Here is an 11,458-nt window from a genome sequence, read left to right on the forward strand (position 1 = left end):
CGGGGGGAGGATGGGGGGAGTGGAGGTCACAGGTGGGTTTAGCCCGGGAGTGAGTGAGCTCTGCAGCCCGGAGAGTGCGTGCAGACCCCCCTCAGCCCACTCAGCCCCACACCCAGGGACGGAAGATGCAGGGTTCAAGAATGGTGGCCTCTCTAACTTGACTAAAAGTGAGGCTCTGAGTGTAAGGGTGTGGTTTTCACGGCCCTCATCTCTAGGGTGTGCTGGGGAAATACTTAACAGTGAAGACCCTTCTGAAGCTTTTGCTCATCTTTCCAGCAGCTGACTAGAAGCTGGAGTATTTTTAGTAATTTCCCCTCAGCTGGTTCCCAAGGGAGTGAGGTGCTGACCTGACACGGCGGCCCTTGAGATTTCTAGCTAATGTGGATTTGAGAGCATGGAGTCATCCACAGGGCAGCCCTTGGCCATCTCTCTCTCCAGCCCCTCTCCTTCACAGAGTCTCCCACGTGCCATGCAGGTGCTCTGCTGCCCCCGAGCTGGGGGCCAGAGTCCAGCACCTGCCCCCACCCAAAGGCTTCTGTGACCCCCACGTGTCTGCAGTGGGGATGGGTGGCCACCTGCGGGACCAGAGGAGGTGGGCCCGGACGTCGTAGAGTATCTCTGTGGGCCTCTCAATACGTATATGGAGAAGGTCCCCAGAAGGTTCTTGTTGAATAAATGACTGACTTTTCTTTCAGTTCTATGGCCCCAGGATTGGAGCACTTTATGTCCGAGGGCTCGGTGAACTCACCCCTCTGTACCCTATGCTGTTTGGAGGTGGACAAGAACGGAATTTCAGGCCAGGGTAAGGTAGAAGTTTAACGAGGTGTCTGGGCCGCTGGCTGTGGGTATGTAGGGCAGTGGCTCTCCCGTCCCGTCTCTTGGAAGCACGGTGATAGCACAGCACTCTCATCTCCACTGAGTCAGACGTGGCTCCACTGGCCGGTTCTACACTTGGGACTCACAGATCTGCAGTCTCGTTGGGGATGATTCAAAGCAGATGAAGGAAGTCTCTTTCAGCTGCTTCAAAGCATCCAGTTCCTTTTGTTATTTTGGCCCAGCCCACCAAAGAGGTGCCGCCGGAGCCCCCCGGCTGAGATGTGCTGCCCTTCTCTTGACTGTGGGGTGAGCACCTGGTTTCCTCTCTGAAAGCGCCTGTGTCCCCGTGACCTGCAGGGGTGTTTTAGCCAGGGAATGAGGTGGCACCAGCACCACACGTGTTGTCAGAAACTTGATAACAAGAGGAAGAAACAGACAACATGCGGTGAGTTCCCTAGGGTTTCTCTTGCTTCCTTTATTCCAGAATTAGAGCAGAAGAAGCCCGCAACTCAGAAACACCAATAAGGGCTGATGAAAAATGCCCAAGAAAGCCCTCTCTCTCCAGCCAGTGGACCAGGGAAAGGAGAGCCTAGCAATACAGAGAAGTTTTAGACAATCCCTGCTCTTCTCCAGCCCGTCACCATGGTAAACTGCTGCCCCCACCTGTGCCACGAAGGAGAGCAGGGAGCCCAGACTTCACCCACACAGGCTGTGACAAGAGCCCCACGCCCCACCTATGTCAGACAGGGCCTAGTGAAGAGCCAGGACTTTTGCCCCACCACAGTCATGCACCCCACCAAGGTGTCAGTGGAGACCACGTGGGCACCCTGGGCTTCCACCCATACCCATCACTAACAACGTGCGTTCTCCTCTTGGATGTTGACACAGGCCGAGGAAGGAACCTGGACGTCTGCCCCCGCTTGGCAGTAGTCAGTTGGCACACTCCTCCTGCCAGAGGAAAGTCAAAAAAAGACAGCTAATACGGAAGGGTTAAGAAGCATCCAGATTCATAACGACATAGGGCTGTCCAGGTTTCAACTGAAAATCGCTCATCATACTGAGAACCAGAAAGATCTTAAATCAAAGAAAAAAGACAATCAAGAGGTGCCAACCCTGAGATGACAAAGATGTTAGAATTATCTGATAAGAGATTTTAAGGCAAACACAATAAAAATGCTTTAATGAGCAATTATGAACACCCTCGAAACAGAAGAAATAGAAAGTGTCAGCAAAGAAGAAGAAGATGTAGAGAAGAACTAAACAGAAATTTTAGAACTAAAAACTACAACAGCCAAAGTAAAAAGCTCAGTGGACAGGCTCACCAGCAGAATAGGGGCAACAGAGGAAAGAGTGAACTGAAAGAACAATAGAAGTAACCAATATAAAAAACAGACAGGAAGTAGACTGGAAGAAGATTGAACAGAGCCTCCGGGGACCTGTGGGACTATAGCAAAAGATCTAACATTCATTTCGTTGAGGTCCTGGAGGGACAGGAGAAAGAGGGTGGGATGAAAAAGAACTTGAAGAAATAATGGCTGAAAGCTTCCCAAATTTGGCAAGAGACATAAACCCACAGATTCAAGAAGCTGAACAAAACCCAAACAGGATAAACCAAAAGAAATCTACCCTAAGACATAAATAGTAAACTTCCATAAAAGAAAAAGAAAAATCTTGAAAGCAGCCAGAGGAAAGAATAAATAACACCTTATCTTTAGGAAAAAAATAATTTGAATGACAGTAGATTACTCTTCTGAAGCCATGGAGGCCAGAGAAAGTATGCAAAAATTTTCAAGTGCTCAAAGAAAAGAACTGTCAAGCCAAATTAAAAACACAGCAGAAATATCCTTCAGGAACGAAGAGGAAATCAAGACATTCTCAGATGAAAGAGAAAACTAACAGAATTTGTCACCAGAAAACCTATGCTAAAAATGACTAAAGAAGTTCTTTACACAGAAGGAAACAGTAAAAGAAGGAACCTTGGAACATCAGAGAGAAAGAGCATGGTAAACAAAAATATGGGTAAATAGGGGGCTTCCCTGGTGGTGCAGTGGTTGAGAGTCCGCCTGCCGATGCAGGGGACGCGGGTTCGTGCCCCGGTCCGGGAAGATCCCAGATGCCGCAGAGCGGCTGGGCCCGTGAGCCATGGCCGTTGAGCCTGTGCGTCTGGAGCCTGTACTCCGCAACGGGAGAGGCCACAACAGTGAGAGGCCTGCGTACCACACACACACAAAAAAAGGGTAAATAAAATAGACTTTCCTTCTCTTCAGTTTTCTAAATTATGTTTGATGGCCTAAGCAAAAGTCATAGCACTGTCTGATGTGTTTCAAAATGTATGTGGAAGAAATATTTAAGATAATTATATTATGAATGGGGGAGGGTAAAGGGATGTAAAAGGAGGTAAGGTTCCTGTTCTTCACTTGAACTTCTGAAAACTGTTTAAGTAACCCACAGAAAGGTAGGAAAAAGGAAACAGAGAAAAAATAAAATGGAAGACTTAAGCCCGAACATCAACAATTACATTAAATGTAAATGGTATAAATATACCAATTAAAAGGCAGAGATTGGCAGAATAAAAATTTAAAAAACTGATCCAACTATATGCATTCTATAAGAAACTTGCTTCAAATATAGCAAGAGACAAGTTAAAAGTAAAGGTTGGAAAAAAGCGTATCACACTAACATTAATGTAAGGAAAGCAGGAACGGCTGTATAAGACGGGATAAAGGAGACTCCAGAGCGAAGAAAATAGAAAATCGCCGGGGATGCGGGAGGCGGGGAGAATTATATAATGATAAAAGAATCAGCCCACCAAGAAGGCACAGCAATCCTAATGGGGATGCACTGAACAGTAGAGCTGAAAAATACGTGAGAATAAAAATCCAAACTAAACTGAAAGGAAAAACAGACAGATCCACAATGATAGATGGAGACTTCAACACCCTTCCCTCAACAGTGGATAGAACAACTAGACAGAAATTGGCTACGGTGTAAAAGAACGCAACAACACCCATCAACCAACAGGATCTAATCAGCCTGTTTGGAACACTCCACTCAACAACAGCAAAATACACATTCTTTTTTTTTTGCGGTACACGGGCCTCTCACTGCCGTGGGCTCTCCCGTTGCAGAGCACAGGCTCCAGACGTGCAGGCTCAGCAGCCACGGCTCACGGGCCCAGCAGCTCCGCGGCATGTGGGATCTTTCCGGACCGGGGCACGAACCCGTGTCCCCTGCATCAGCAGGCAGACTCTCAACCACTGCACCACCAGGGAAGCCCGAAGAGTAGTTTTTCAGTTTGTTACATCAGTGTATAGGAACCACTGGTCTTCGGGGGTGTTCCTGTCCCCTCCTGCACAGCCCCCCTGAACACACACACACACCCCAAGTCTAGTAACAAAAGATTCATCCCATATTACAGTTGAGAGGCTTCAGCTGAAACGTCAGCTGAAGGGAACGGAGTGGGGAGTGAGTTCCCCAGACCCTCACCTGGTTTGGCAGGGGGACCAAAGAGGGGGGCTCTGGGGCCTGCAGTCGGAGGAGGGCTTTCTCCTGGGTAGGAGGCGGGTCCAGGTAGAACTGTCACTTGGACACCCACTGTATATTGCCCAGTGGGCCACGTCTGCTGTCCCTGGGCGATGATGAGGGTTTGGGGGCTGGCAGCTGCCCTTGTTTAGGAAAGATGTTGGTGTGACTTTATTTGAACACCTGACTTTCAGATAGACAGGATTCCTTCCAGGGATGTCTGTTAATCGCTTTGCATGGAAATAGGATTGAATCCTTTGTCTCTTACAGGACAGAGAACACCCCGATGATTGCCGGCCTTGGGAAGGTAAGCCTTGGTGACCTCGGACAGCTGAAGCCGTTGCGTTGTCCATCGATGTCTTCCTCCTGTGTTTCCGCCTCACTCTCACACCACTGACACACTTGCCACACTTCTGACACCAGATGTGCGGGGTTAGGGGTCCCCACCCAGCAATTCTGTGGCACCAGCTGAGTTTCCTACAATTCAATTCTGACACTGTCTACCCAGAGTTACTGTCAGAGCCCACAGGCTAAGGGCTCAGTTGTGGGCACCCACAACTTCAGATGCCAACTGCCACCCACACTTCTGACCAACCAGCTGTGAATCAGAGGTTCCCATGGCCCCTCCTTGAGTTCAGTGTATTTGCTAGAACAGCTCACAGAATGCAGAGAAACTAGAGTACTGGTTTATTATGAAAGGATATGATAAAGGGTACAGGTGAACCTCCAGAAGGAAGAGAAGTGTAGGGCAGGGGATGTGGGAAGGGGCTTCCGTGCCCTCTCCAGGCACCAGCCTCCTAGCACCTCTGTGATCAGCAAGCTGGAAGCTCTCTGAACCCACACTGTTGAGGTTTCTGTGGAGGCTTTGATCAGACATCAACTCCGTTTCCAGCCCCTCTCCCGTCTCTACAAAAATTCCAGGCTTCTCATCAGGGCTCGGTGACCAGCCCCTATCCAGGAGCCCACCCAGGGTCGCCTCATTAGGGCAAAAGACACTGTCATCCAGGAATTTCCAAGGGATTTAGGAGCTTGGCAGCAGGAAGCAGAGCTCAAGCCAGAATATTAGAATAAAGGCCGCTCCTCATGCTTAGGAAATTCCAGGGGTCTCAGAAGCTCTGTGCCTGGTCCAGGGCGGAGGCCAGAGCGCATATTTTCTATGAGCTCACATCAGTTTCCCAGCAGCTTTAATAGGTATCCTGGCTTTAGGAGAGATCACGTTCACGATCCCGAGAAACAGACCGACATAAGAGGAACGTTGAATTGTATTTATCAACCTGGAGATGTGCTTTTTAAGAAATGTGGAGTGGGTTTCATACACTTAGCATTTAAAAGGGAAGTACCTTTTCTCAAGTCTCTGCTAATATTAAAAGCAATGACGTCATCACCACAGGTCTGCTCATCCCCTGGGTCCAGTTACCCCCCGCCCCCCGAGATGGTGACAGAGGGGCGGCTTCTTAAAGATCTTCCTGATGAGGATTAGAGGGCGGCGCAGCAGCAGCAGGCCCCTCCGCTCCCTTCTGCAGCCGTGGCCCTTGCCTCGCTCCTGGCTTGCACCTGTGCCCGGGCCCTCTGACCCTGCCGTCACGGGAGGGGTGGCACACCATTGTCGCCCCCTCCCCTTGCTCAGCCTGGCCCTCCTCGGTGTGGTCTGGCTCGGGACACGCCCCCCCCTCCCCTGGGAGGTGTGTCCTGGCCCCCCTGGCGCGAGTCAAGGTCTCTATGCTGCCTTCCACCCCTTCCCCGTGTGCCGGCTGAAGAAAGGCGCCCCCCTGCGGCCACCCCCTGCCCTGCACCCTCACAGCCCTCTGCCAGCGCGTTCCTCCCCCAGCCTCTAAAACCGGCCTCCCGTGGTCCTCACTCCTCCAGCTTCTTCCCGAGTCCTCCGCCCCGCGGAGCAGCCCGCACGCACTCTCACCCCCTACCCTTCTGACACCTGCTCTCCTCCTCGGAAGCTGGTCGAGGAGGTCCCCATTTCGCCCTGTGACCTCCTGCAGCTGTGGGACCGCTTCTCCCCCAGAGGTTCCTTCTCTGCCTCTTCACCCGTCAGCATCCTGGGTGCCTCCTCTCTCTCTCGCTGTGCTCACCCTGTCCCGTGGCTCTGATGCCAGCCTGTGCTCCGGTCTTGGACTTGACGTCTCAGGGCAGGTCCTGACCTGCTGGGAGGCCCACGTCCCACCTGCTTCCTCAACATGTCCTCTGAGCCCACGATGTGTCCTGCTCTCTCTCCTGCATCGTTGGCGTCTCTCCCCATGGTGCCTCCTGCCACCCAGGCTCTCAGCTGAGAAATCTAGGAGGTGCCTTTGATCTGCCCTGTCCCGTCCCCCGCACCTGATACAGCAGCCGGGCCTGTCTGTTCAGTCTCCACGAGAGGTCCAGGACCTGCCTCTTGTACCGACTAGGCTGGATCATCCCTGTCTTGTGTGTGGACGCCTCATCCACTCTCCACGTAGCATCCAGTTCTAACACACAGATCAGAGCAGCCCACCCCTTGCTCAAAATCCACGTGCATCTGCCTTGTGTTTAGGCTCAGATCCCCCCTGTCATGGGGCCTCTGGGGCGCTGTCCCCCTCGCTCACTGTGTTCCAGGAGCACTCGCCTTTCCCCCTGCAGGGCCTTTGCCTGGAATGCCCTTCCCCGCTGCCCCGAGTTCCCGTCACGGCGCCCACCCGTCGGTCTACCGTGGTCACCTCTGGGTGTGTCTGTGTGTCTGTCCCTGGGATGGATGTGCCTTCAGGACTGGGATTGCCTTTGGCCACCGGCTAGGGACTCTCCAGCACCTGGGGTATCCGGAAGCCTGAAAAAGTAAATTCCTGTTAACAAGTGAAGGGTACTCGGCACTTATCCCGGCCCCCGGTCATACGGTCGGCGCGTTCTGTGTATCTGTGAGGTTCCAGAGAGTGAGCAGTTTGAGGCCGTGTCACCGGTCTGCCTTCGGGGAGAATCACCTCTGCTGCTTAAAGCTGTCTTGCTCCCCTTGTTTCACCGTAACCGAGGGGCCCTCCTGTGTCCCTAGGCGGCTGAGCTGGTGGCAGAGAAGTGCGAGGCCTACGAAGCCCACATGCAGGCTGTGCGCGACTACCTGGAGGAGAGGCTGGCGGTGAGTGCCCGTGGCCCGGAGCTCTGGGGACAGCGGGGCCGAGACCCCCAAGGCGGGCTCCAGACCAGGCGACTTTCTCACAGACACGTGACAGAAATACCAGAGACGGAATATCTCAGCGTTGTGTGAAGACGATCCAAATGTATTCAGAAGTGTTTTCTCCCAGTTAACTTCGCTCTCCATAGCCAGTCTCCCTATTATCCGTAGATGCTTGTCAGTAAGATAATCATTCTGTGTGTTGAGGGTGAGGTTGTTTTCCTTCCTGCCACACCGCGTGGCTTCCGAGATCTTAGTTCCCCAACCAGGGATTGGACCCAGGCCCTCAGCAGTGAGAGTGCAGAGCCCTAACCACCACCGGACCGCCAGGGAATTCCCGAGAGTGAGGTTTTGTTTTCCAGAAAGTCAAGTTCAAGCAGTTGGGGGGAGGGGCTTCGAAGATGTTACTGCACGTATTCTGTTCGTTTTGCAGGCTGAGTTTGGTGAGCGAGTCCACCTGAACAGCCAGTTTCCAGGCACTGAGCGACTCCCCAACACTTGTAACTTCTCCATCCAGGGACCCCGGCTGCAAGGTGACGACTGCCCCCAGCTCTCCCTGGCTGGGGGCTGGGCTGGGCTGGGCACAGCTTGACCTGTGGGGAGGCGTGGGCACTGGCCGAGGCAGGGTCACCCCACCAGGCACTGTCCTGTGGTGGGGGGGCTCTGGGCACAGCTGCTGACCTGCTCCAGATGCTGAGGCGCTCTCTGGACACAGCACAGCGGCGCTCAGCTCTCACAGGGTCCTAGCCCCGCCCCAGAGATGTGAGGGATGGAGATAAAGTGAACTGAATTTTAGGCTAGTTGGTCCATCTTTGTCTGCAATTTTTACAAAACATTTCATGAGGGTCAGGAAAGTAGAGGCAACCAAGTGAAAACTGGCCCAGAGTCAGGCTGAAGTGCAGATCCGTGGGCTTCATTAGCTCCTGCGAGCTCTGCCTCCCAGCTGGAAAAGTTAGGGTTCGGGTTAGGATTAGCCTTAGGGCGACTCCTATCCCAGACGCTTAGGACTTGGCTGCCCGGAGTCCCTGAGGCTTGAGTCCTGGGTGTAGAGCATCCTGTTTGTCTGGGAGGAGATTACAGTGGCCCCAAGAGCACGGGAGAGCTGACCTGAAGGGCAGTTTTCACCTCTTAGAAGAAGAGGTCGTTGCCTCGTGGTCACTCTGAGAAACGGGGCAGCGTGTTTGGACCATGAAGAAACCCTGGGGCGGCCGTCACCGGGTCTGGAGTGCACCCTCGTTGGGAAGGAAGCACACAGCTAACTCTCCAAATCTCCCCGCTATGGGAAGGGAAGTTCCTCCCTTTAGCGTCTTCCCCCCTTTTTCTGGGGGCAGACTTTATATTCTGTGATGACCTGTGTTAATTTAAATGAGACAGGCTGTTCGTTTTAATTAAATCAGCAGTCATCGGTGTTGGGGTGGTTTTTTTTTGTTTATGTTTTTGGGTTTTTTTGGCTGCGCCATGTGGCTTGTGGGATTTTTAGTTCCCCGACCAGGGATCGAACCCGGGTCCTCGGCAGTAAGAGGGCAGAGTCGTACCCACTGGACCACCAGGGAATTCCCATCATTGTATTTTTTTAAATCTCTGTGCCTGTGAAGGAAGAGGGAAGTGCCTTCTAGCTTAACACAGACAGCTCCCAATGTCTCTCCCTTTAGAAAACGGAGACGTCAAGTTAGACATTATTACCGGGGTAGCACATTATTCGGTAAGGCAGCTCGTCAGGATTCTGCGAGTCCTGCCAGGCAGCTGATGGTACCACATTCTCAAGGCCAGTCTTACGAGGCCGAAGAGTGTCTGCTTTTCTGCAGCCAAGGGGCAGAGGAAGCGCTTCCTCTGGGACCTGCTGTGGTTTCTCTCACCTGCCATCAGAGGGACCTGTGCCCTGGGATTCTGTCAGGTGGTACGAGGGAGGGAGCGTCCAAACTTGCAGCAGGGAAGAGAGGCAGCCCCCGCCTGGACTCCACCTCAGGGGCCCTGTGCTCTGTCTCCTAGGCCGCTTGGTGCTGGCCCAGTGCAGGACGCTGCTGGCCAGCCTGGGGGCTGCGTGCCACTCGGACCATGGAGACCGGTGAGTGCTGTCCACATACTTGGCCGCGGCATCCAGGGCACATCCGGGCTCTAGGTTTGGGCAGCTCTGCAGCCTAGCAGGGGCGTGGACAGTGACCAGACGGCGCAGGCCCTCGGGAGGAGCGAGTGGGAGCTGCAGCCTTCAGGGGCCTCGGGCTGGACCGGGAGATGGGCAGCAGGGCTCCGCGTGAGGTGGGGAGCGGGAAGGAGGGGCGGGCTGGTGCAGCAGGGCCGGGCTGCAGGCGCCCACTTCAGCCTCGAGAAAACCGGGAGCTGTGACCAGATTTGGGCTCAGATCACGCCCCCTGCCAGGAGCGGGCGGAAGCGGGAGGGGAGGGTGGAGCCTTGGGCCTGGGCATCGGGAGCAGCCCTGCTGGAGGAAGAGAAGGGGGTTCGGTTTCTTGGGGGGCCCTGCAGGCGGGAGTAGAGCTGGATGCGGCCACCTGGGCTCTGGAGAGAGCGGAGCTGTGGTCGTGATGAGCAACAGGCCTCCGTTCGAGGCCAGGGCACCGGGACCAAACTCAGCCCTGACTAGGGCGGGCCGCGGGAGGCCGTCCCTCTGCCTCGCGTGTGGCTCAGCGTCCCCTCCAGGAACCGAGCCCGCTAGCTCCTTGGAGACGGGAGTTGCCACAGTACCCCGGGCTCCGGCTCTCGGGTGCAGGGGCAAACGGCCGCCTCTGTGCTCCCAGGGTCGGGGTCTGTGCCCGGGCAGGCCCGGCTGGAGAGCAGGGAGGCTTTGAGCCGGCCCTTGGTGACGGTGGGCCAAAGAGTGTGCGTGGCCAGTGGGGAGCTGGCCGAGGACACGCAGCGGCCCGGGAGAGCCCGTGTGCTGACGGCTGGCCCGTCTCCCCGCCCCACAGCCCATCCGCGGTGCTGCTGAGCTGCGGCATCCCCTTGGACCTGGCCAGGAACGCCATCCGTCTCAGCGTGGGCCGCGGCACCACCCGGGCCGAAGTGGACCTCGTCGTGCAGGACCTGAAGCAGGCGGTGGCCCGGCTGGAGGGCCAGGCCTAGTGCCCAGGGCGGTGCCAGAAGGAGTCTTCCTCTTGTCCCAGAGCGTGTGGGCTCCGGGCTCCCTCCCGTCCCTTGGTCAGTGAGGGAGCGGGTCTGCTGGGCCCACAGACGCCACCGGTGCTGAGGGGCCCAGGACAAGATGCCCGCGTGGGACCGTCCCTGTCACTGCTGCCCACTGGCACCAGTTGGATTAGAAACGCTTTAGCCGCGTCCACCCTCCCCTCTGGGAAGTGGGGCAAGCTTGTTGTAAGCACGCCCTTCCTGGAAGGTGGCATTTTTATCCGAAAGGTAAAATCCTAGTATTTATAATTGATTGTCAGCTGCTCTCATGGAAATAGGAGACCTGGTTTTTGGCTGCTGTCCTGGCCTCTGTGCACCTGTTGGCTGAGAGGTCGGTCCCTCCTCACCCTCATGGCCCTTCTCAAGCCCTTTCCAGAGGGTGGGGGCCCCTGTGGTCAGGCCCCTCCCCGCTGGGCGTCCCCCTGCTTCCGGGCCTGCCCATCCTCCTGATCACTTGCTGGTCACTCGGGCCATCGACCACTGGGCGCCCTCTCTCCCAGTCCGCAGGCCCCTCCCGTCCCTTCCATTCGATCATATGCTCAGGGTTTCAGCTCAGCCGTCAGAGTCACAGGCGGCAGCGCCTGCGTGATGCTGGCTCATTCCCAAGGCGGAAAATCGTTCATCCCTCGCTCAGCTCCCATCTCAGTTGTATTTGCGGGAGGACTCTTTGATCTTCACAGAGGCATTGTGGTGTCTGATTCACATCAAATGTCATGTCTCCGGAGACATTTACATAGGAGTGGCTTTTTTTAATTGAATAACACTTGTAATGTGCGGTTGAAAGGTGCAAGGAACTTCGTGATGGCACTGAGGAAACAACTGTCAGAAATTAGATGAACTAATAAAAGC

At 54.8% G+C, this 11,458-nt stretch overlaps 1 protein-coding gene across 7 annotated transcripts in view; it reads left to right on the plus strand.

Moving 5' to 3' along the window:
• SCLY (selenocysteine lyase) overlaps nucleotides 1–11,458 on the plus strand; it is a 29,105-nt gene extending 17,647 nt beyond the window's left edge. For all 7 annotated transcript variants that reach the window (XM_024752814.1, XM_024752815.1, XM_024752812.1 and 4 more), the window contains 6 exons: nucleotides 696–802; nucleotides 4,609–4,645; nucleotides 7,352–7,435; nucleotides 7,905–8,004; nucleotides 9,461–9,536; nucleotides 10,396–11,458. In XM_024752814.1, the coding sequence (XP_024608582.1) occupies nucleotides 696–802; nucleotides 4,609–4,645; nucleotides 7,352–7,435; nucleotides 7,905–8,004; nucleotides 9,461–9,536; nucleotides 10,396–10,549 (558 nt within the window). In that variant the 3' untranslated portion in view covers nucleotides 10,550–11,458. The remainder of the gene's footprint in view (nucleotides 1–695; nucleotides 803–4,608; nucleotides 4,646–7,351; nucleotides 7,436–7,904; nucleotides 8,005–9,460; nucleotides 9,537–10,395) is intronic.

The sequence above is a fragment of the Neophocaena asiaeorientalis genome, unplaced genomic scaffold (assembly GCF_003031525.2).
Source record: "Neophocaena asiaeorientalis asiaeorientalis breed wild unplaced genomic scaffold, Neophocaena_asiaeorientalis_V1.1 scaffold294, whole genome shotgun sequence".
Classification (NCBI taxonomy): domain Eukaryota; kingdom Metazoa; phylum Chordata; class Mammalia; order Artiodactyla; family Phocoenidae; genus Neophocaena; species Neophocaena asiaeorientalis.